At 43.8% G+C, this 25934-nt stretch overlaps 1 protein-coding gene across 1 annotated transcript in view; it reads right to left on the reverse strand.

Annotated features, from left to right (window-relative positions):
- Positions 1-3981: 3981 nt before the first annotated feature.
- kcnj3a (potassium inwardly rectifying channel subfamily J member 3a) overlaps positions 3982-25934 on the reverse strand; it is a 282475-nt gene continuing 260522 nt past the window's right edge. The window contains exon 3 of the mRNA XM_041201289.1: positions 3982-5603. Coding sequence (XP_041057223.1) covers positions 5008-5603 — 596 coding nt within the window. The 3' untranslated portion in view covers positions 3982-5007. The remainder of the gene's footprint in view (positions 5604-25934) is intronic.

Consider the following 25934-nt stretch of genomic DNA (forward strand, 5'->3'; position numbering starts at 1 on the left):
TCTGTGCAAGCCTGATTTCTCTGGTTATTATGATATCCATTAAAAGCAAACAAGGAAGGCAACCTTCTTTCTTTCATCTTTCAAAAGTTTGTGTTTTCCCAGAGATGCAACTGTTATGGGCATAACCCAAAAGGCATGGAGATAGAGAATGCAAGACAAGAAGCCAGGACCAGGAGCCAGAAAGACCGGGCTTGAACAGAAATCCAAATCTGGAGAGTATGGTGGGAGACTAAACTCTGAGTTGGAAAACATGAGAGGGTTCTAGACTCAAGAGTTAGGGAATATTGGGTAGGGATCCATGACTGAGAACCAAAAGAGGACCAGGCAAGGAACCACGACCCAGAAATGCAAAGCACAAAAGACTAGAAACTAGAACTGGAGGCAGCACTGAAGTAAAGGCCCTGACATTTTGCAGCTATGCGACTAGTGGAGCCCCAAGCAAGTAGCAAAAACAATTCTGAATGGGCATTTACATGTTTCATAGGGTTTTCAATGGTCTCCTGCTGGTATTTCAGCCAGTAGAATGCCTGCAGAAACTCTGGGACAAGGTATAAAAATTGTTTTCAAAGTTGTACGAGTACAAGAGATTGCTCCCAGTATTTGTTCAGTTAGCTGATTACACCTGTACAAAATATTTTTTTCAGGCAGATTTGGATTGTTCAGTTTAGCTGATTCTCTAGGCAGACAGTATTCAAGACAGATATACAACAATGTCCAGTGACTAACTAGCTTCAAATGTATTGTTAATACAATTCTTTTAATTATTTCACTCAATAATTAATCCAAATGAGTTCTGCCTGTGATTTATTTCAAGGATGCCTGTACTTTAAATTACCACACAGAGAAACAGATTTACCTTTCTCGGTTAATAAAGGCTGATCCTAAATTTGGGTGATCTCACAATTTGTGTTAGTTGATTTTAGCCGAGACAGCACCGGGAGGAAAAAATTAACCAAGGTTACTGTATCCATACAATGAGATCTCCCAGAAACTGTGCATGTGGACATCACGGTTAGATATCCTGCCAACACTCACCATCCAGGCTCTAACACAAAGGGGGCTATTTTGGTAATTGATGATAGTTTCAAACAAGTGATATTGGCTGGACCAGGCTTATCCAATTCATGGCCCGTGGGATGCATTGTGGACCTGAAGACTAGGGACTCAGCCCTACAAACTTGCTGGGCATTCAATTGATTTATATTTGAAAAATACTGTAAAGCTGCTCAGCCAAACATAGGCTGGTTCCACCCTGCATTTGCTGCTGATAGGCTCACTAGTGCAGAGAGAAACGAGCCTGAGATTGGACAAGCAGGAAATAGTGGGAAGGTAAGTTTTTAAGGTAAGTTCCAGGGCCCGGAGAGCAAGGGCAGGGAGTAGGGTGCAAGAGAGGTGGAGTGGGGCCCAGGCGAGCCAAAGCAGGACCCAGGCAAGATGCAGCAGGGCCTAGGTGAGCCGGAGCAGGGCTCAGGTGAGCCAGAGCAGGCAAGAGTGAGCTGGAGTGAGGTGCAAGGGAACTGGAGTGGGGCCCAGGCAAACCAGAGCAGGGCCCATTAGCATCTGAATGAGTGAGTGGAGACTGTGAGAGAGTGAGGAGGGAGAGAGAGCATGGGGGAAGAGAGATAATGTGGTGGGGGGGGTGAAGAGACAGTGTGAGGGGGGAGAGAGTGTGAGGGGGAGGGAGTGTGTGGGAGGAGTGAGAAAGAGTGTGTGGGGGTGGGTAGAGAATGAGGATGGAGAGAGACGGAGAGTTTGAGGGGGTAGAGAGAAAGTCTAGGGGAGAGAGAGAGTGTGGGGAGAGGAGAGTGGGGAGAGAGACAGTATGTGTGGAGAGGTGTGAGGGAGAGAGAGAGAGCCTGAGGAGGTTGAGAGAGAATCAGGGGTGAGAGAGAATTTGATGGGGGAGAGAGTGTGTGTGGGATGTGAGAACATGGGGGCTGAGAGAGCGAGAGTGTGTGAGGGGGAGAGGGAGAGAGTATGAGAGGAGAGAGAGAGTGTGTGGGAGAATAGAAAGAAAGTGTGGGGGGAGAGAAAGTGTATGAGTGGGAAAGAGGAAGAGAGAGTTTGAGGGGGAGAGAAAGTGTGTGGGGGAGGAGAGAGGGAGAGAAAGAGTGTGAGGTGAGAGACAGGGAAAGTGAGGGGGAGACAGGGAGGGGGAGGGTGTGTGAGAGCATGTGTGGGGGATAGTGTGTGTGTAAGTCTGGCTCACTCCCAGTCTCAGACTTCTCATTCACCCTCACCCCCACACATACCAACAGGCACTCTCATCCACTTTCATAGTGGATGCTTGTGAGTGAGTGAGCACCCTGAGACTGGGGGTGAGCTGGACACACACACTCTCACCCTTTCACGGTCTAATACTTATCTTTATTTATTACTAATTTTTTTCATCAGTTCATTGCTTTGACATTGCTTATTTTTTTTTTGGTCAGCAAGTTGTTTCTTTCCAAACCTCTTTTTTTGAAATTCATGTTTAATATCATGCCAAACTTCATCTTTCTGAAATTTTGTTCGTCGGCCCTTGAGTGAGAAAACCTTTGAAAGGTGGCCCCCCCCCATGTGAGAAGGTTGGACAAGCCTGGGCTAGACCATCTAGATATGTTAAGCACTTTTCCTGATTTCCATTGACTTCAATGAGAACAGAATATCAGGAGACATGTTTAATGTGAGGCTGAGCTATTATCGCTTGTTTTATACTATTATCCAAAGTCAAAATTACTTCTAAAGAATGGTTATTATAGCATCCAAAATGGCATATTTCAGCATGAATTACTGACTTCAGAAGGGATGAAACTTAAGGGAAAAACAGTCAAAACGAATCACAATTATTTGTGCCTATGAGATTTTTTTACTAAGCGATGCTAATGATGATTCACTCTTTAAAGAAGCAGAAAAAAATTACAACTGCATCAGAAATAGTAAGCAATACTGTTATATGGTCATGATAGTTAATAGTTGAACTTGATAGTGAACAGAAACCAAGTAGCTTTAATCCTGCAAAATGACAGCCAATGTTTAATGAGCTCATCCTTCCTAGGAGGCTGAAGATTTAACCTAGAATTTGACAGGATACTCAAAACTTAATATTTTTTTCGTCTCCTACTGAATATTTCAGGTTCTGTGAGCAAATTAAGCTCTCGCTTAATTTATTAGTTTCTCTAAAGTATCTGCTCTTCTTGCTTTTATCCTATATCTATTCCTGGACAGATAATGTATTTCTATTTTTACAGCAACCACCTTTATTTGTAGATCAATGGAATTCAATAAACAATGATTCTTAGTACAACTTCTAGCATTTGTTACAGAAGTATAAATTTACCTATAAGCACATCATTGTATACATTTCCATTTAGAAATGTTCTTTGTAAAAGGTAGATTGACTTTTCCCAGGTAGATTGACTTTTGTGTGCACATTTACATTCAAATTGTTTTCAGTGAGCAGCTCAATCTCTTAACCCACCTAAATAAAATTATTTGAAATCCACACATCACATACCTCACTACAGGAGTTCAACAGAATACATCATAAGATGTGATCACTATCATTCTGGGAACCTCAGTTTCATCTTGGAAAGCACTTGTTTAGGCCCCATGTCATTAATCTACCCTAAATCTAAAGTTACAATCGCAGTAAATAATCTATCATCATTATGCAACTGTAGTGGATATTACAATTTCAGTAAACTGGAAAGTAAATAGGGTTACGATGTGAACAATTAATATTGGAGGTGGGGAAAAAAGACAGGTGATTAAAACAAAATGTCTTCCTTGTTCTGGACAAAAGACAATCCATCGTTGATGGAAGCAAAAGAAGAGTACTTAGATAACAACTTTCATATACATTAGTATGGTTGAAACTAGTTTGACTATTTTGCATAGTAGCTAAAGACTTTAAAATATATTTTAACAAAAGTCTGATGCAAAAGCTATCATACATTATTGACAAAGGACACTGTAGTCAGTAAAAATGAAACAGCATAAACAGTTGAAAAATTTACTATAGTTTCAGCTAAAAACTGAGGCTGCAGTAGGAATAAATACAAGTATTCCATATTCCCTTGGTAATTCAAATAAACTTATGTTTATACACATAAAGTCTGCATGCCTGAAGATGCTCCTAGTTTGGTAACATGTTTGACGTTATACAGTTCATAGTATGGCGCAGGCTGAAGTAAAATAGTATTATTTGAGATGATTAAACACAGACCTGCTGTGCAGTCTTGTTACCATAATACATCTTTTCTATTCCCTCATCCTTACTGCTGCCAGCACCACCACCTTCGCTGTCTGCATACACTCCAAAAATACAATATTTCAAAACAAAGCAAAAAAAAGTGACACCAATAAAACACAAAACAGGAAGATATCAGATTATTTAAGGCTAAAACTTTCTGATAAGAGCTTTGTACGCTCTGTATTGCCTATAGCCTTCTCTAATTTTGTAAGCAAAACATGCATTGAAAAGGACTAGTTTAAAGAGAACATATTATAATTTGATATACATAAGTATCGAAGATAATGGTCATCTTAATTTTAATTTAAAGTGTGAAATCAATCTTCAAAAAATATCCACTCTCCTTTAGGAATACACTCTGCTGGACTTTAATATCCTATTCTGTAATACATTTTATGAGGCATAGCAAAACCTCTTTTTATATATATTTTTTGCTACTACTGAATAAATACAAATTTAATGTGAATCATGCCATAAAACTATATGCAAGAGTTGCACATCATTATTGCATGCTATTTGTGATACTACATGCTAGTCGATGGTAACATTACAATGAATTTAAAATGGCTGAGGTCTTGTATCAAAGCAATAAACATTACATTTCACTACAGCTGGTAAATTAACATCTCAGAATGCATGTAGTGCTAATGAAACTTTGCCCTATTTTGTAAATATTAAATGCTGTATATTTGTCCCTTTAAACTTTGAAAATTACAGTAGAATTGTCTTTGATCAAAAATTAGATTTTAGTGTCCATCAAAAAGTTCCTGAAGTTACGTAAAACGATCAGAATTCATTTTCCTCAGTTTGGGAGGAAGGTTTCCCTCAATCCTTGAACCACCTGCTAATCTCTGTAGCTTTGGTGGCAGCTCTGCCACAGATTGGCTCATTGGGTCACAGGTCACCTTACTGGTCTTTGGCACCAGTTTTTCCTCAGAATTTCCAGGAACTGAGCTGATTCTTTGGAGCTTCATTGGCAGATCTCCCATACTGTATGCTTTCTCTGAGGTGGTAGAACTCATTCTTAGTAATTTTTTTGGTAGGTCTTCCCTCCCTGTGATCTTCTGCAGCTTCAGCGGTATCCTGGTACTTAGATCATCCAGACTATCGAAGCAGTCCACAGAATCATTTCTATCTGGTATAGTACCCCTGCTGTTGTTAACAGCTGGGGCCATCAAAGGAGAGGTCATAAACAGCATTTCCTCTTGTTCTTTCACACTGTACGGTGGTGTTGGAATTTCAAATGTTGCATGAAATTGTGAGTAGTCTACTTTGAAGAATCCTTCTTCCAAAGAAATAACTGGGAAAAAACGGTTACCCCAGAGAACTTCATCTTCTGTGTATGATGTCCTTGCTTGGCATGTCATGCCTAAAGGGAAAATACAAATGTAAGTAAATAATTATGTCAGAATTTAAACTAGACATGTATTAATCTGATAATTTGATTCTTAAAATTTGATGTGTGGATAATTTATAACAAGTTCTTAGAGTCAAAAATCAGGCACCTAATTAACATCCCATCAACAACCTTATGTAAATCAATTGGAAACAGAACCCTGGATTGTTGCATGCCAGTAAACAAAATCCCCTCCCCACAAGTATTATCAGTCACAAAACTCAATCACTGCTGAACACATCACTGGTATTTAAATCTATTCCATATAAAAAACTGACACATTGGGTGGAATTTAATCTAGGTGACATGGGGCTTTCCCCATGGTTGGAGAGTTGGTGAGAGCCCAGCATCGCCCCCATTGGGGAAGGTCTGCCATTTTAAGTGCCTATCAGGTGCACTACTGGATACTGTCAGGCTTTCCCTGGAATTAAAGACCCTGGTGGCAGAAATTCCACCCCAAGAACTGCCAGCCAATCAGAGGCTGGCAGGTCTCCATTGCAGGCAGCACCATCAGGAGAGGTCGCAGCTGCCGGCAATGCACCCACCAGAGGGACCCGAGGCAAAAAGTGCGGGCAGGATGGGGGTCACCAGATGAGGGTCACGAGAAAGCAGGATGCAAGGGCAGGGAGGGCTTTCAGTGTGCAGTGCCACCCGCACCCCCCCCACACCAATGCCAAGTCCCTCGATCAAGCACTGTGCCTTTGAATGAGGGAACCCCCCCGCCTCCACCCCAGCAGTCCACAAGCAACTATGACAAGGGTTAGCTTTATGGGCTTCCCACATGGTGAGTTCCTCGCCTGCTGTTGCTTGAATACCGGTGGTGTGAAGATGAGGCCCCTAAGTGGGTATTAATTGCCCACATTAGAGCCTCTATCAGTGTCCGGGTAGGAAGGCCATCCACTAGCCTTCCTGCCCCAGACGCAATCAGGAGGAGTTGGGAAGGCAGTGGGGTTCCCATTTAATGCTCTCACACCTGATTAAATAATCCCTGCCTCTAAACTCGTTGATAGTGGTCATTAAAAAAAGCCCATTGCTGTATCATCAGAAGCTGTATGACCTATAATTGAAATATCTCTGCTCAAGTCAGAAAAGTAACCCGAACTGGATAGATACATCCTAGGTTATTTGGGAAGTAAGGGTGGAAACTTCAGGCACAATCTTCCAATCCTCCTCAGCTATGGGAGTGGGTGCTAGAGAATTGGAGGACTGTAAATGTTACATGCTTGCTTAAAAAGGGGGACAGGGATAAACCTTGCAAATCAGTTAATCTAGCGTCACTGGTGAAAAAGCTTTCAGAGGCAATAATCCACAAGAACACAAGAATTAGGAGCAGCAGTAGGAAATTTGGCCCCTCGAGCCTGGTCACCATCCAATAAGATCACGGCTGATCTGACTCTGGCTGCAAGTCCACTTTCCTGTCTGCCTCATAATCCTTAAATCCCTTGTCGATCGAAACTCTATCTTTCTCAGGCTTGAATATATCACAAAACTCAATCACTGCTGAACACATCACTGGTATTTAAATCTATTCCATACAGATATAAAAAACTGACACATTGGTTGGAATTTAATTCAGGTGACATGTATATTCAATGACCCAGCCTTCACTGCTCTCTGGGGAAGAGAATTCCACAGACTAACAAACTTCTGAGAGAAAAAAATGTTCCTCATCTCAGTCTTAAATGTCCTAATTTTTAAACTGTCCCCTAGTTCTAGATTTCTCCACAATGGGAAACATCGTCTCAGCATCCACCCTGTCAAGAACCCTGAGGATCTTAATGTTTCAGTAAGGTTACCTCTCATTCTTCTAAACTTCAATGGGTATACACCCAACCTGCTCAACCTCTACTCATAAGACAACCCATTCATCCCAGGAATCAGTCGAGTGAACCTTCTCTGAACTGCTTCCACTGCAATTATATTCTTTCTTAAGGAGACCAAAATTGTACACAATATTCCAGATCCTGGACAAAATTAACTGACATTTGGAAAAATATGGGTTAATAAATGAAAATCAGCACAGATAAAGTCAAATTATGTTTCACTAACTTGATGGAGTTATTTGATAAAGTAATGGAGAGGATTGCTGAGGGTAGTGCAGTTAATGTTGTGAACATGGTTTTTCATATTGACTTTATTAATAGAGGCGGAGAGTACAAAAATGAGAACGTTATGCTAAATCTTTATAAAACACTGGCTTGACCTCAGCTGAAGTATTTGCAGAGATGTACTACAGAGAGGCTTCTTTAGTTGAACAATGAACTTTATTTACAGAGCTGTTGGATTAGCTGCCTGCTTCTAGCAAGGCTACGATACAATCTCCTGATTAGGAAAACTCCACCCACTTATGAGATTCCCCACGCTCAGTGTTGGTTGGCTGTTCTGACCACGTGACCCTTACATAGTAAGGCTAGCTTTAAAGCAACAATCACCAAATCCCTCCCCCTTTAATTCCTTGTGTTACATTCCTTACCCAAATTACTTTATACAGGTGAATAGAAAACAATATCAAAAATTTGAGAAATAATCACACTTATACTTTGTCATGAATTCAGATTATACACTTATACACTTTGGACCAGCAATTACGAATCAACTTGTTGAAGGGGTTTCCTGTTCCGGGTAAAGCGGTATAATTCTATAGCCTGAGGCTCTCCTACAGTTTACTAACAGGATCTGCAATAACAGGTACCTCTCTTGGCACAAGCAGTTCATTACTATTTGATGCAATGGAGACATCAGTTATGTCTATATCAGGTCGATCAGGTACTTCGGTGCTTATGAGTTCGATAACACTCCTTGATGGCTACACTGACTGTGGAAGCTTCTCCCTGCTCCTCAGGTGATCCACGTGTTTACAAACAATCTGGCCTTCCATGTCTACTTGGTATGAAAGGGGTCCGGTCTCACAGTCCATAACCCAGCTTGGACCGCTACTTAAGTTTCTTACCTATACAGCTTCATTCACCATAAATTTCCGGGCTCCACTATGCAAGTTGTGGCTTGTTCACTGATTGCCTTGGCTATTCTCTACCCTCCCTGGAAAATTTGGAAATATGGGGCTCTGCCTCCTTCTGAGACGATGTTTCATAAGCAGTTCTGCTGGTGGAATTTTCGTTGTTGCATGCAGAGTCATGCGGCAGATGAGAAGGGAGCATGAGATTTGGTTTTGGCAAGGAGGCCAGTACAGTCAATAAGTTGTGTAAAAGTTGCCAGTAGTAGTTTACTATACCTAAAAATAGTTTGAGTTCAGTGATATTTGTGAGGGAAGGCACCTCCTTTATCGCCTTAACCTTTTCTTCCATGGGGTGTAATCCTTGTTCCCCAGATAAGTAACCTTGGTGACTTGGAAAGCGCATTTCTCCATTTTTAGGTGAACTCCCACTTCCAGAAATCTTTTTAATACCTCCTCTAAATTTGCTAGATGCTCGGCACCTGTCGATCAAATCATGAGGATATAGTCAAGGCATACTACAATCTGTGGTAACCCCTGTAGCAAACTCTCCATCATCCTTTGAAATATTGCACATGCCGAAGGCACACCAAAAAGGGGGCGTGTATACTAGAATAGGCCTTCGTATGTGTTTATTGTGACATACCCCAGGGGTGTGTTATCTAACTCAACTTGCATGGTATGCATGGCTCATATCCAACTTAGTGTAGGATTGACCACCTGCCAACTTTGCGTACAAGTCTTCAATTCTTGGAATTGAATATTTATCCAACTTGGCAGCCTGATTAACTGTTAGCTTATAATCATTGCAAATGTGGACGTTATTATCCAGTTTCAATATGGGGACGATAGGTGCTGCCCATTCTGAAAATTGAACCAGCTGTATGATGACTAGTTCCTCCAACCTGTTTAACTCAGCATCCATTTTTTCTCTTAAGGCATAGGGTACCGGTCTTGACTTTAAAAAAAATAAGGGAGTTGCCTCTAGATCAACATAAATCTTGGCTTGCAAGCCTTTAATTTTTCCTAATTCATTGCAAAAGATGCTGTCGTATTTTTTGAACAATTCTAGCAGTCCTCCTGCATGCACTTGAAAAGTCTCAGACAATTTAACCTGATTTCTTTTAGCCAGTCATGGCCCAGAAGGCTTGGTCCTTCCTCAGTCATTATTATTACTGGGAGCTGGGCTGACTACTTGCCGGTGCATTTTACTCTTATTGCTTCTCCCATGTAAATCTTCAACAGGGCAGATGTTCTCTCCGGGCTCAAAGATTGGGTACCTTCTCTCAGGTACTAAAATGTATGCCATCCATCACTGTGGCTGATGCCTCTGTATCTACCTCCATTACTAGAGGCTTCTTGTTTACGTGGAGCGTGACAGTAATAGGGTCTGCCTTGACTGCATTAAGATTAAAAAGTGAGTGAATGTCAGAATCAGTTACTTCAGGCTCTTTCACATTATGTACTTTTAACATCTTCTCTGGCTGGTTACTTAGCAGTCCGAACTTAGCTCAGCACTGCTTTGTCAAATGCCTTCTTTTTCAACAGTAATAGCACTCAGCCTCCTTAAATTTACATGTTTCGGGAGTGTGGTTATCCCCACATCGGTAACATTTTAACTTCAGGATCACTGTCTGATTGCCTCTGGTATTCTTTCTGATTTCTGGGTAATTGGGAATGACTTCTGCTCCGCAGCTCTTCAGTGGTTTTGGTGCCACACCTGGCTGCAGGTTCCCTCCCTAACTGGTAAACGCCACCATTTTGCAAGCTCCGTAGCTCCTGCAAGTCTTTTGCAGTGCCTTCCATGGCCAGCGCTATCTCCATTGTTCATTTAAAAGTTATATCGACTTCTGCAAGCAATCGGCACTGAATGGCAAGGTTGTGCACGCCACAAACGTTCAGATCCTGTACCATGTCGTTCAAGGTCACTCTGAAATCACAATGCTCTGACAATTGCTTCAACTTAGGAATATAAGTTACGATTGATTCACCTGGGGCCCTCACCCTCATATTAAATTTGAATCTTTGCGTAATGACTGATGATTTGGGCTGAAAATCATTAAATTCACGAGCTCACTGAACGATTTGGAGTGAGGCGTGCTTCAGGCTGTAGACTGCGAATAAGGTTGTAGGTTTGACTCCCACAGATGCTCAGGAGAATTGCTTTGTGCTTCGCCTCCTTCCCTATTTCATTAGCCTGAAAATAAAATCTGAGGCATTTGATGTATTGACTCCAGTCCTCCATGGAGGAGTCAAATAGGTCGATCCTCCCGAAGAGAAGCATCCTGGTGAGTATATGTTTTTTTCTTTCTTTCCTTCTTTAAAATGAAATACTCACAGTTGTAGGGTGAGAGGCAGCACCAGGATCATTTATCCTCAACGCCAGATGTAGATATGTAATCCGAGAGGCTTCTTTAGTTGAACAATGAACTTTATCAACAGAGCTGTTGGAATAGCTGCAGGGCTCTCGCAAGGCTACAACATGTGTTCTATCATTCTATGGGCTGGATTTTACAGTGGGGTGTATTGCTTGCTCACCTGGTAGAAAAGCCGGCCATGAGCCGAACAACTTCAAAAGAGGCTGCCCTACTGAGGACGGCCCTAACAGGTGAGTGTGGAACATCTGCCCCTCAGAGACAGGAAGTCCTGTCCTCCAAAGCTGCCGGCCAATCTGATTGGCTGACAGTTGAGTAGTCCCAGAAGTGCCAGAAGCAAGCAGTGGATGCCTTTGGGACTACAACGGAGTCCCTGGGGAGAAGTGTCATGGGTGCCAGAGTAAGATAAGTTGGGCCTTTGTGTGTGTGTTTTCCAGGATGAGGGGAGGTCAAAGGGTGGGGGTAACATCTTGGGAGGGGTGTGCCAATAGGCATTGAGCAACCCCAAAGGAAGTGAACCTCTTCCTTCTCGCCCTTTCACCAGAGTTGGTGAAAAAGCAGCCTGCTCACTCTCCTCCACCCACCTGTATTATGGCAGCCGAGGCAGAATCGGGCCCTTAACTTGCCCTTAATTGGCCTGTTAAAGGCCTCAACAGGTCTAAGGGTGGGTGAGCTGGCAGATTCTTACCTGCCCATTGTATTATGGGGGACAGCTTGGGGGTGGGCATAAGGCGATGGGCTAGCCACCCATTCTACTTTATGTGACCCTCCCCCTCTCCCAGCCTCTCCTCCTCCCTCCGCCCCCCTCAAGCAAGCCTGGTGGGTGCCATGAAATTCAGCCCGATGATAAGTGGCCTTCTGTATGCCTCTTCACGGTTAGATTTATGTTTTTGTTTTACTCTGGAGTGTCATTAATCTAGAAATTAAACATTATTACACTGTAAGGTCACGTCAATATAAAATATAAGATCTCAGCAACAACCCAACCTAATTATTACTGTAGTATAATTCATCTTCTCTAAGTGTCAACAAACATGAACTAGATGATTAGGGCTTTAAAATTTGGCTTTTTGATACAGTACATTTCACATGCCCTGACTGTACTACACTAAATTTACTATTTAAGAAATGTTAAATCTGTGTGCACCTGCTGTGTGCACACTTGGGTCAGAATTTTACCTTCACCAAGCAGGCAAGCAGCAGGCCTGACCTTTTGCGAAATGGGGCGTGATGACATCTGGAGGGCGTCCAACATCATTGCGTATTCTCACGACATCTTGGTCAGTGGGCACACGTGGAAATCAGAAGCAAGCCCGCCAACTGTTAAAGGGGCATTAAGCCCATTAAATCCCCAATTGACTGTGATTTTAAGTAGCCTGTGTGCTTTTATGCTCGATGAACAGGCCAATCGGCCAGGCTGCCTTCTTGTTTGTCATTCATTCTAACTCCAGGGCAGATAAAAGGCCTGAAGATGTTGGTAAGGTGAGGAATTGGAAATCTTCGCTGTGAGTTGTTTGTTGTTGGATTAGAGATTGTTTCTGGCATTTTTTGGTTGATTTTGATCATTCTAGGATTGATAAGCATTTAAAAGGCTTCCTGCAGAAATGCCCCTTCAGTGCAGAAACCTGTACAACCATCTGGACATACATGGGGATTGTGTACTCAGCTGGAGGGCCCTCCTCAGAAGAGGAGGAGAGGGACAGAAAGGAGAAGAGGCCAGTTGCCTGCAGGTGCCACTCCAGGGTCTGCCCTCTGGACCGAGAGGCACAGACAGAAAAAATGGAGGGTCAGCAGGATTTGCAAGGCAAAAGGGTCCGGAGAGGGTGTCAATGCCCAGCAGGCAGAGTGTAGAGCCAGTGATTATGCTATCTGGAAATGACAGAGGTTCAGAGCCGAAGAAGGCACCACCTTTCTAGGAAAACTGTCACCTCTATCTGTTACATGAATGGCTCCAAAATAGCCTCCAACTGTGTAGGTGGCCACCCTGTGCCAGTGGCTCTGAGGGTGACAGTGGCCCTGAACTTTTATGCCTCAGGATTGTTCCAGAGGAGTCTGTGGAGTTTTATGATCCATTGCCCACAGCTGCATGAAGTTGGTCACAGATGCACTGTTCTGAAGGGTCAACACCTTCATTCACTTCAGGACAGATGAGGCCAGCCAGGCTGAGTGAGCCAAAGGATTCATTGCAATTGCAGGATTTCCCCAAATTCAGGGAGCCATTGGCTGCATACCTGTCCAAAAAGGTGCCAGTGGAGAAGCCAGGTGCCTTGTCAATAGAAAGGGCTTCTACCCTCTAAATGTCCAGATTGTGTGTGACCACAAAAGTGAGATCCTCCGACTGCTGGCACCCTGGGGACTCTCTGCCTCTGCCAGCTCATCAGGCGAATATGACATGCCTTCCCCAGTGCATACTGCCATCTACTCCAAAACACCGATGTGCCTGCATGTGCGCTGGTGCATGGTGCAGAGGGAGGATGCATCTAGCTGCTGGTCATCCAATGATATCAAGGGAGGGTCCTCGGGGTCCTTCTGAGGTCTAAATATTCTATCTGAGGGAGGGGAAAAAATGTAAATCTCGAACAGCAGACTGGCTCCGGGCATTTCCATCCCACCTGGCATGGGGTCCGGGTACGGGTGACATTTTCCAGACACAACGGACAATACAAGATATAAAAAAAGTAGCCAGACCCCTGGAAAATCACAGTAGTGCCCTGACGCAGTTGCACAATGGTTGTCAGCCTTCAGGGAGCTCCAAATAAACCCCTTGCTCACACCCTGCTTTGTCCCAATGCCCGCCCTTTTCCCTCACCCCCGCAGCAATGAGCCTCTAGCAGCGTGCCTTTCACACTGGCTGGCAGTTAATTGTCCTGCCAGTGCGAAATCACTGTCGGGAGCCGAAAGCAGCCGGCCTTGGTTTCCAAATTTTCACACTTTTTTGTTCACCATTTTCCTATTACAAATTCATGTGTCTAGGTTTGTAATGGATTTTGCCTATGTAACCTCTTCATTGTGATTGCACAACTTGGAGACCTGGTTCCCACACATTGAGCTGAATTTTACAGACCCCTGCAGGGCATGTTTGAGGAAGAGGCACCACTTTCTTGTCCACCCCCGAGCTGAACCCCTTAATACATCTGCCATCCCACCTGCCCTTGGGCCTTTTGAGGCCCTTAACTGGCCAACTAATGGTCAGTTAAAGGCCTAATTCTCCCTCCGCTGTCATAATACGATGGGTGGTGGAAGATGGAGGAGAGTGGGCAGGCCGTATTTTCACTAACACTGGTGAAAAGGCATGAAGGAAGGGGGTTACCTCCTTTGGGCGGTGCCCTCTCCCCGTTGGGGGCACTCCCCCAAGTTGTTACCCTGCCCTCCCACTTTGTGCCTCCAAATCCTGACACCCCACTTCACTTTCACGCCCCCCTTCCCTGTCCCTAGGGTCCTCAATCTCTCCCTGCCCAAAAAATCCTGACTTCCCTTAGTCCGGCATCAGTGACACATCTTTCTGGGGACTCTTTTGTAATCCCAGCAGCGCCCACTACTTGCTTTAGCTGCTGCTAGGACTACTCAACTGTCAGGAATCAGACTGGCCGGCAGTTCCTGAGGACAGGGTTTTCTGTCTCTGAGGGGCAGGAGTCCCACACTCACCTTGTTAAGGCCGCCCGCAGCGTATTGCCACTGTGAGGCAGCCTTTTTTAAAGTTGGTCGGTTCCAGCTGATTTTTCTACATGGTTAGGGGATTGGTGAGAAAAATGGCTCATGTGAAATCCAGCCCATTGATTAAAATGTTTCCTGACATTTTTCTTCAAACCCTATTTGATTCTCACTAACTAAAATAGGTATTGCCTGAAAATCAAATCCAAAAGCTACATATTCCACAATTATATGATTAAATTTGTCAATTTAATGGCCTTTGTGTCTTTTAATACTTTCAATAAATATTTTGCTTGCAAGTATCATCCCGTTTTAAAAGCATGGGCTTGAACTTAGTAAGAATGATTGTAACCCTGCATTTTGGGCAATGAGGCTAAAATAAAAAATTGGAGGCGTGATCCAAGCCCAATTCTGGTTTTATTCAAAGCATGTTGATTGCTGGGCAACCATGCTACTCTCCTGATATGGGTGTGTCCTTAAAATATCTGAAAGAGGCTCCTTGCCTGAAATTTAACCTGTCAGCTGGAGGAAAGTAAAAATAGCTGGATGGAAGAGTCCTTCTGCCAGTTTGTGGGCCAAATGGACAGGAACCTTTTCTACAAGTCTATCATGCTACTCTGCAATCCAATCTGCTGGGTCGATTAAACAACGCCCTCCCTCCTGCCCCACCATCAGAGTTGAATTGTCCTCCTTCCACCCCCCCCCCCCCCCCCCAATATCTTGGTGCCTGATATTTGGCTCACTTCCTGTCTTCTGATGTCAACTACCCATCCTGACTTTCAATGCCCAACAACCACTGACCCCCACACCTCTGATATCCAACTTCTCCTTTGACCTTCAATATCCAACAAAACTTGAATACAAGTGACGATCCAGGTTAGAGGAACATCAGATGAGTTCAAAACCCTGGAGGTGGACGCTTGTGGAAAGCATCCGAGAGAAAGCATCATTTGGGAGAAGATTCTAAGGCAGGTTTTTATGGAGTGGAGTTTGGGAACCCTTGTGTGAAAGATGGAGTTCAGTGAGGCTGGTTGACTCACAGTGTGACATGCGCCTGGGGGGAGTTGATGAGAGATCTATAGCATCTGTTTGGGGGTGGCATCTTGGTTTCAGAGAGTGGTGTGCCTGACCACAGGTTGCCTATTGGTTTACATGGACAGTGTACTTACTGTGAACATTAGAGTACAAGATAGCTTTTGTAACTTGTTATCCTTACAAATCTGCATATACCTGTAAAGGCATAGTTGTGGGTGAAGGAGTATTGTCATACAGTTAATCTTCTCTTGTTTAATAAATATTTTATTCTTTTGTTAAAAGTTCATCAGCTGACTCCTGTGATTCTGTTCAGTAGCCACTCTCTATGTTTCTAAACTAAAAATAAAAGTTAGGATCTATTGAGCCGGGTTCCACCCTGGGATCTGACTTTTCTCGTAGTGACATCAGCTGGGATCATAACAACAGGGAGTGGTGTGGGTTTGCTGAAGGATTTTGTCCTGATTTCAAGGCTTTTGCACCAATTAGTTCCTCCCAGACCTGGGTACAATAGTAGGCATTTCCTTTTGGGAGACAGCATGACAGGGAGGATCTGCAGAGCTGGTTCAAAGCAAAGAAAGCTGTTGGAAGAGGGAAGTGAAGGTGAAGGGGGAGCAGGGCTTTCAGCAGAAGGTTATATCCGTCCAGGGTGTTCAGGGAGCAATTCTCTGACCTGAACCTTGGCAGGAAACATTGTGTGAAACACCTGCACTTCAATAAGGACATCCTCACTGAAATCTGGCAACTACTGTACCCTCAACTGCAACTTCACCAACAGTACCACTCATTACCTTCTCTTGGTTAATGGCCATCATAGCAGCTGCATGGTCACAATGCAAAAATAAAAACTAACACAAAATTAACACTTCAAGCTATATAAATCAAAGCATGCTATACTGCATGCAAATATAAATGAAACTCTTAGTACCAGTCTTGTGGGCACCTTTTCCTGTCCTAATGCTGCTACACAGTGCTACCCCAGTGGCTGCAGCATGGCTGGTGGAAGGCTGCTGACTTTCACAGGGGAGACTGCAGTTGCTCTTGCAAGAGAACTTTGAGTAGGTCTGGCTCTTAAATGCCCTGCTTCAGATTCCACCACCTCAGCATGAGCAGCAGCAGTCCGGGCTGGCTAACCAGCAAGAGCAAGGGTACGTGGTACAGGTGGAAGCATAAATGATGTCATTCTGGAGAACAGCAGGTTGTGCTCCACAGTACCACCATCTCTCTCCTGGGGTTGGGTGGGGGGGTGCTATTGTCTCAGCAATACTAGTAATCTGTTGGAGGACACATTATTGGACTACTGTGATGCTCCATAAACATCTTTGAACACTGACATCCACAATCTTTATAGCAAAAGTCTTACCTTCCACTTCAGCACTGAGATATCATGCTGCAATGGAAGCTAAGCCATCAGTCATCAGACACTGCATTATGATTTGGTCCACAAGTGTACCTTTGGAGTTTGCCATGCTGAAAATGATAGGATTCAAGTTCAGCACAAATCCCTGTGCAAAATTGGTGCTGGACTCCTCAATGCTCCTTAATATTGCACACAGGTTTTCTGGCAGGCTTCCAATGCACCAAGCATTTTGTTGTGCATTGTTAGCAGCCCTGTTCTTTAGGTTACCCCAGCAAAGTGCTCATCTGAGGACTCTGCACAGAACTCGTGTGTAGTCTCATCCTTGACCTGACACCTTGTGCCTGGTGAATTGACACCTCATGGATTTCTGAATGGAGAAAGGCACAAGGGTAAGATTGTGGAGCAGAGATGGTGAAGGGAAGCAAGAAGTGAACGTGTACATTATCTGCACCTGTAAATCAGAAGCTTTTGTGGGATGAGGGGGGAAGTGAGATGTGAGAAGAGATATGAGGATACTCTCATCTTCTGTGATTTTAGTCCCACTGCTGGCTCAATGGTGACATTCCAATGATAACAAGCATGGTCTCCTCGCTGTGGGTAAGAACATGAAGTCATGCCTGTCCTGCTGCCTGGGGTTATGTGCCACCTTGTCCTGCAAGAGAGAAGGAAGCGTGTCAATGAGTGTTGTGCAATTTGTCTGTTTGATGTGGCTGTCATGGTTGAATAACTGGTAGTGTGTACAAACTATGAGATATAGTTGCAACATTGCTAAGGGTGAGGTGCAGCTATGAATGCTAGGTATGAGTCCTGTTTGATGGAACGAGGAGGGTGTGGTGCACTGAGGAGTGTGTGAGGCTAGTGGCGCAACTGGTGGGATATGGCATTTGAGGATGAATTCAGAAACTGTGACCACTCATGTGATGTCACTGAACATTTTGCCACATTGTGCCCAGGCCCTTGGGCCTTGACTTCTAGCATTGACTTCTACGGTTATCGGAGTGATCTCCTGGGTCCCTGTGGGTATAGCACTGCTCCTCTCCTTTCCAGCTCCTTTAGCATGGCCTCCAGTGCAACACCAATAACCTTGGATCAAGATCCCTCCCATATTGTGCCATTATTCAGTCTTTTTCCATGTCTTGTACACGGACCTCTGCCATCTGTTGTAGCCACGATGTGCTACCCCTTTGAGAGCTGCAGGCTGGTTTTAAGTCATGTTGCCCTTTCATGATTTTGGACCCCCTACTGAGGTGTGAAGCAATCAACAACGTGGTTAGCACTGGTTGGATGTTTCAATCCTGGTAATGAGGAGGCAGCACAAATTTGCATGAATGCTGCCTGGATTACACAATGGGCATAGGGTAATCGCGTTTCATGATCCCATGCCCACTTTCACAAGGTGTCCTATTTAGCCCGCTGTATTTCTATTATCTTTAAGACAGCATAGGAGAAAGACAAAGAAACAGAGAACAAGATAAAAATGGAGATAAATGCAATAAGGTAGTTCCTTTCCTCAACCTTTGATTTTTAAAAGAAACAAGTTGGATTTTAAAAACAAAGTTTCTTTGAGAGAAAATATGAGAAGAAGGGGAAGAGGGGGATGGTTGCAGAGGAGGGAACTTTATTATGAGTGATAAAACATCTGACCTCTTGCTATTATCCTTTGGGGGCCTAAGTGAGAGTGGGAGAGAATGGATGAGGTAAGGGTTGGGGAATTGACAGCAAAGAAAAAGAAATATGGAGCATACAGAAGTTAAGTGGGTTGTTGCAAGTTGAAGAAATAGAGCTAGTGTTAGGAATAAAGGATGGTAGGAAGAGAAATGGGTAAGGTGAAGAGGTAGGGGATATCATGAGAGTGAGGTAGCACAGTGACTGAGAAAGGAACAGAATGGGTGTCTCTGAGGGCCACAACTTGCCTCACATAGCTTGCCCAAAATGCAGTCTGCAGCCATTGGCTACATCTTAATACTACCAAACAATATGTCCCATTTACCAACAGCCCCACTCCTCGAACAGCCAGCCAATCTCTTAAACTGCCTGGCTGCCAATCAGGTAAGAAGAAGACAAAATTCAAATGAGGTGCTGACAAATTAAGCAAGACCTTCACCATATCAGCTTTTCCAAGCCACTGTGACCATCCCCATCTACCCTCTCAAGTGTAGGGGTGAATGGGTCTGCCTTGTGGATCTCTTCTACACTCCCTCCAGTCAAAACATGAACGTTTTGTTTCTGCCCCAGTGACCAAAAATTGTCACAGTACTTGTGGCCTGTCTTTCCCTGATTTATGTTCTTTCTGTTTTACATTTTTAGTTTAACACACTCTTTTGTTAATTGTGGCTCTGCTGTGATTTGACATGCCAAGCATCTAGATAACTATCAACTCAATTTCCATGTATTTACACAAGGAGTACATAAGGTTGTCATTCTTCCTTTCTTTTTTGTGGTACTCTGCACTTGTCCACATTAAATTTTATTTGCCATTGCTCTGTCCATTGGCTTGTGTAAATCACTCTGTACTTTCTGAGTTGCCTCTGTAATTCCACTGTCCCCTCTGCAAGCCCTTGATTTGCATTGGGTTTCTGAACTCAAGTCATTGATGTAAATTGGAAACATTAGATGTTCCAACACCAATCTCTGGGATCTCTCATTTAATGCTTTTTCTCATGGCATTGTAACTTCTGTAACAAATACTTATTATTTTCAACCTGCCAAATTCCTTATCACTCCCCAAGATTTACTCTGCATTCCTCCAACTTTGAACTTAACTAACAGTCTATTGTGTGGAATATTGTCAAATTCCTATTGGAAGCCTAGTGTACCTATTATGTGTAGGGCCTCCATGGTTCCCTTGTGTTGTCAGTTCCTTGAAGAAGTCAAAGAGATGGTCATCCTGGCTATTTATCTTATGACTCCTGTTTACTAGGTTATTTTATTGTATACTTAATTATTGAGTTTGCCCCTAATAATTAAACCCTTTATTTTTACATAGAACAGAAGACTTGTTTGTGGTTGCCTTTGTTTTGTTGATCTTCTTGAACATAGGCACATATTGGCACACTTCCAAGTTGCTGGCTGCGGTCGCTTCCCTGTTGCACTGTCAAGAAACAGTTATGCTTTGCATTTATTAAATTTGACTCTAGAAACAATTGGGTTAACTGAATCCACCCATTAAAATAATCTTCCTGTTCTCTGTCCTTTTCTCATACTTTATTCATTTATCTCTAGATTTCCCATCCACAAAACTATGCCTGCTTTTTTTCTGTCCATTCCTTTCTGAATACTCTATACCCCCAGAATATTATATTCATTACCATACTCTTGACTAAGCCATGTTTCAGATATTCCTACATTATTTTTTCCTACGATCACAATAGCTGCATCTGTCATCTTATTTCTGATTTTTTGAGCAGGCTTGTCATGTTTTGCCTTCTTTCATGACCTCAAGTTTCCTGGTCTCAAATTCATTTAGGTCTCTGCGTTTCTGGTCCTAAAATTTCTTCTGATTTACACTGAACTGGGCGAGTTACAGTGGTGGGTGAAGCAGAAATAAGGTGGGGCCTCTTAATTTTGGCTATTCACATATTGAAATTACAGACATCTCCACAGAGATTTCCTGCAAACCTATAAACAGAAAGAGGATTGGATCATGTGGAGTGTCCAACACACTGAAATATTTGGGGCATTAAACCACCCTTGTCCCTTTTTTGATGTTCAGCTGCTTCCTTGGGTGTTTGGTGGACACGGTGGGTCGTGGTTGTGGTTATTTCATCTGTCTCTTGTACAGCTGTCATCAGAGATGGAAACAGCACTGGGTGAGATGATGCAAATATTGGATTTCTTGCCAGTTTTGTCTCTGGAAACCCTGGTTTATTTCACACTTGCATAAAGTATCACATCGTGGAAGTAAGATCCAAATTTGAAATGGACAATTTTCTTATGGCAGTCAGTCATTTGGCTACTTAAGGCCTTTCTGTTATAGAGACAAATTTGTATTTTAAAAAAAATCTTTTATCACCTGGACCTGTCAGCACTCCTCCTGTGACTTGGCACTTCCAGCAATTTCCTACCTCCCCCAACCAAAATAATGCATGCAAGTTATTCAAGTTTGATGGGGGTTGTTGGGGTCAACACACATCCTAACCTATCATGGGTATGGCGGCAGAGCAGTGTTGCAGATTCATCTGTCAGAAATGAGGGCGCATGTTCTGGTGCCGGTGGTGGGGATGGGCCGGGGGGTGGTGGGGTGGGGGGGATGATCACCCAAATATTCTAGCATGTTGGACATCCAACATGATTCAACTCACTTCCGGTTTTTACCAGGGCACATTTATAGGTGTGCAGGAAACCCTTGTGGAGATGCCTGTAAATTCAATATGTGAATAGCCAATTAGTTGTGCATTATGCCCAGCATTTTGACTTTTACAGCCAGTCGATGAATTTTCCAAGCTGTGCGAAACATGCCAGAATCAACAAGTGTGTGCTTTCGCTGTTTTTAAGGTGATTTCTGATCTTTTGTAAGTCATTTCATCTATCTTACACTTTCTCCACCTTGATCTGCACTTCCTTGTTGTTAGCTTTCAAGGCAGCACCGGAACAGCCTATGCAGCTCTACTTTGGGCCACTGATGAGGAGCAAGAGGAGCAGCGATACCAAAGCTAGCAGCTGGAGGAACACCTACAGCATGCAGCAGCTGCATTCTCCTCAGCCTTATGCTGCTCTACAGGACACAGAGGAGGTGTTCAGCTTGAACTAAGTGATACCTCCAGCACCAGGTAAACAGGCGGAAATGAACTTGCCCAATATGAGCACCAGTGCCTCGGGAGACTCAAGCTTTCAGAGCAGGTTACTGCTGACATCTGCAGCCTCCTGAAGCAAGTCCTCCTTCCTAGTGAACCAAGGGGGCACACATTGCCAGTGACTGTCAAGATAACCACAGCCCTGAATTTCTTCATCTCCAGTTTGTTTCAGGGATCTGCTTGTGTGATCTACAGAATTTCACAATCTGCTGCCCACAAGTACATTTTCCAGGTGACTTATGCTAAGGTGGCCAGGGTTGCAAGTTATATCCACTTTGGCACTAATGAGGACAGTCAGAACCAGAGGACTCTCACATTTTCTGGATTCCCACAGGTACAGATTCATCGAATGGGATTTTCATACACCCCAACCCCGCACCCCCCACCCCCCACCCACAGTCCGTCGCCAGGATCGCCCAGTCCTGCCAAAAGTCAATGGACTTTTGGCTGGGCCACCAAATTTCCCGTAGCGGGTCCTGACATGGTGGTGCCAGAAAATCCCGGTCATAGGCTGCACATGTGGCTGGTAACACCCAAGAGGATTCCTACCACTGATGCAGAGGAAAGGTATGTTAAATAAGCACAAGAATACTCATACAGCAAGCTATTGTGTTGCTGAAGAGGTGATTCAGGTGCTTGCACAGATCTTCCACATCAATTTGCACCTGGAAGGGCCTCCTGAGTGATAATGGTCTGCTGTGCCTTGTACAACATTGTGCTGAGGAATGGACTGGAGCTGTAGGAGGAGGAAGATGAGGACCACATTGCATCCTCAGAAGAGGAGGAGGAGCAAGATGAGGAGGAACCTGAAGCGGTTGCCAGAGAAGCCCATGAAGAACTCATCCAGGCATGTCTCAGATATCCTGACTATGTGAAGCCAATATGGCACAACAATGTGAAACTCATTGCCCTGCATATCCCCTAAACACAAATCATTCCCACAGTCAGAAATCTCTCCATCTGATTCAGATCCTTTGCCCATCTTTCACTCTGGTCACCCATTCTCCTAAAGACTAATGTCTTTTTGGAGAGGAGGCAATAATGGAGATGAATGGGCAGTGGAAACTTAAAATAAAGTGTCTGCCTCATTTACATTTTGCAGTAAATTAAAGCATTAACATTTTTATGATTACCCAAGTGAATCCCTTGTGCAACATAAAAAGTCTTTCCTTTTGTCTTCTGATTATCTCTATGTGGTGCTACCATTGTAGCTTTGGTAAAGCTAGAGGCTGGCTGCTCATTCCTCTACTCTTGTCAGCTGAGATGCACATGCCATCCATCCTTGCGGCGGATTTAAACTAAATTGGCAGGGGGATGGGATCCTGAAAAGTAGCTCAGAGGGGAGAGAAGCTGAGATGAATTAGAAGTTAAAATGTTAGTAAGTGAGTCTGGAAGGTAGAGGAAACAGGCTAGATAAGAAAGAAGTGAGTTTAGCTAGGTTAAATGGTTTACATTTTAATGCAAGGAGCCTGAGGAATAAGATAAATGAGCTGAGGGCCCAGATAGGCACGTGAGAGTATGATATCATAATTATGACTGAGACTTAGCTAAAAGTGCAGGTTTGGCAGCTCAACATTCCTGGTTATAGGGTATTCAGATGAGATAGAGAGGGGGATAGGATTGGGGGGGGGGGGCGGGGCGGGGTTGCAATATTGATCAAGAGATCAATTATAGCAGTGAGGAGGGATGATATCTTGAAAGGATCATCAAATGAAGCCATATGGGTAGAAGTAAAAAACACAAAAGGGGAAGACACGCTGTTGGGTGTGTACTATAGGCCCCCAAACAGTCAGGGAGAGAGAAAGGATCAAATATGTAATCAAAGTTCTGGACCTAATATTTGGAAATGAGCCCAGGCAGGTGGAAGGCATATCAGTAGGGGAGCATATTGGAGCTAGTGACCATAACTCAGTTAGATTTAGGATAGTTATGGAAAAGGATAAGGCTGGGCCAGGAATAAATGTTCTAAACTGGGGAAAGGCTAATTTTACTAAAATGAGATGCGATTAGGCCCAAGTGGACAGGGAGTAGTTACTTGCAGATAAAACTGTCAGAGCAGTGGAAGGATTCAAGGAGGAAACATTGAGAGTACAGGGCAAATATATTCCTGTGAAGACAAAGGATGGGGGGGACCAAGTCTGCAGAACCCTGAATGTCAAGGGACATAAAGGTTAGGATTAAGGAAAAAAGAGAAGCTAATGGCAGATACCAAGGGCTCAATATGGCCGAGTCCTTTGAGGAATATAAAAGTGCAGAGGGGAACTGAAGTAGGAAATTAGAAAAGCTAAGAGAATGCATGAAAAAGCAGTGGTGGGTAGAACAAAGGAAAACCCAACCGGGTTTTTAAAATACAAAAGGAGCAAGAAAATAACAAGGGAAAGAGTAGGGCCATATAGGGACCATAGAGGTAATCTGCGTGTGGGCCCAGAAGACGTGGGTGCAGTCTTCAATGAATACTTTGCGTTGGTCTCCAGAATGGAAAAGGACAACGCTGCTACAGACATCAGGGTGGAGGACTGTGAAATATTAGAGGAAATTAACATTAGAGAGAGAGAGAGGAGATACAAGCAGGTTTAGCAGCCTTAAAAGTGGATAAATCCATAGGCCCGGATGAGATGTATCCCAGGCTGTTGAGGGAGGCAAGGGAAGAGATATCAGGGGCCCTGGCAGTAATTTTCAAAACCTCTTCGGCCACAGGTGAGGTGCCAGAAGACTGGAGGGCTACTAACATTGTCCCAGTATTAAAAAAAGGAGGAAGGGATAGACCAGGAAATTGCAGGCCAATCAGTCTAACCTCGGTTGGAGGGACATTACTAGAAAGAATTCTGAGACACAGAATATATCTACACTTGGAGACACACAAATTAATCAGGGATAGTCAGCATAGATTTGTTAAGGGATGGTCGTGTTTGACAAATATGATCGAATTTTTTGAGGAGGTAACCAGGAGTGTTGGTGACGGTGATGCATTTGATGTGGTCGACATGGGCTTTAGCACAGCTTTTGATAAGGTCCCTCATGGCAGTCTGGTCAAGAAAGTAAGAGCCCATGGGATCCAAGGCAAAGTGGCACATTGGATCCAAAATTGGCTGAGAGACAGGAAAAAGACAGGGATGGCAGAGGGATGTTTCTGTGATTGGAAGTCTGTTTCCACTGGGGTTCTGCAGGGCTCAGTGCTGGGCCCCTTGCTGTTTGTGGTGTACATAAATGATTTGGACTTAAATGTAGGGGGTATGATCAAGAAGTTCACAGATGAGATGAGAATTGGTAGGTGGTAAATAGTGAGGAGGAAAGGCGTCAACTGCAGGAGGATATCAATGGACTGGTCAGGTAGGCAGAGCAATGGCAAATGGAAGTCAACCTAGAAAAATTTGAGGTAATGCACTTGGGGAGGGCTAACAAAGCAAGGGATTACACGATGAATGGTAGGACCCTGGAAAGTACTGAAGATCAAAGGGACCTTGGTGTGCATATCCACAGATCCCTGAAGGTAGCAGGGCAGGTAAATAAGGTGGTTAAGAAGGCATATGGGATACTTGCCTTTATTAGCTGAGGCATAGAATACAAGAGCAGGGGGGTTATGCTGGAAATGCATAAAACGTTGGTTAGGCCACAACTGGAGTACTGCGTGCAGTTCTGGTCACCACATTATAGAAAGTATGTGATTGCACTGGAGTGGGTGGAGAGGAAATTCACCAGGATGGTGCCTAGGCTGGAGGGTCTGAGCTATGAAGAAAGATTGGATAGGCTGGGGTTGTTTACTTTGGAGCAACAAAGGTTGAGAGGGGACCTGATAGAGGTATATGAGATTATGAGGGATTTAGATAGGGTGGATAGGAAGGCACTTTTTCCATTAGAGGGGTCAATAACCGGGGGCAGAGATTTAAGGTAAGAGGTAGAATACTAAGAGGGGAGCTGAGGAGAAATTTTTTCACCAGAGGGCGGTGGGAATCTGGACTCACTGCCTGAAAGCGTGGTCGAGGCAGAAACTCTCATAACATTTAAGAAGTATTTAGATAGTCACTTGCATTGCCACAGCCTCCAGGGCCAAGTGCTGGAAAATTGGATTAGTGTAGTCAGATCTTTGTTGACTGGCGCAGACACGATGGGCTGAATGGCCTCCTTCTGTGCTGTGGACAT

Source organism: Carcharodon carcharias, chromosome 12 (genome assembly GCF_017639515.1).
Source record: "Carcharodon carcharias isolate sCarCar2 chromosome 12, sCarCar2.pri, whole genome shotgun sequence".
NCBI classification, from domain to species: domain Eukaryota; kingdom Metazoa; phylum Chordata; class Chondrichthyes; order Lamniformes; family Lamnidae; genus Carcharodon; species Carcharodon carcharias.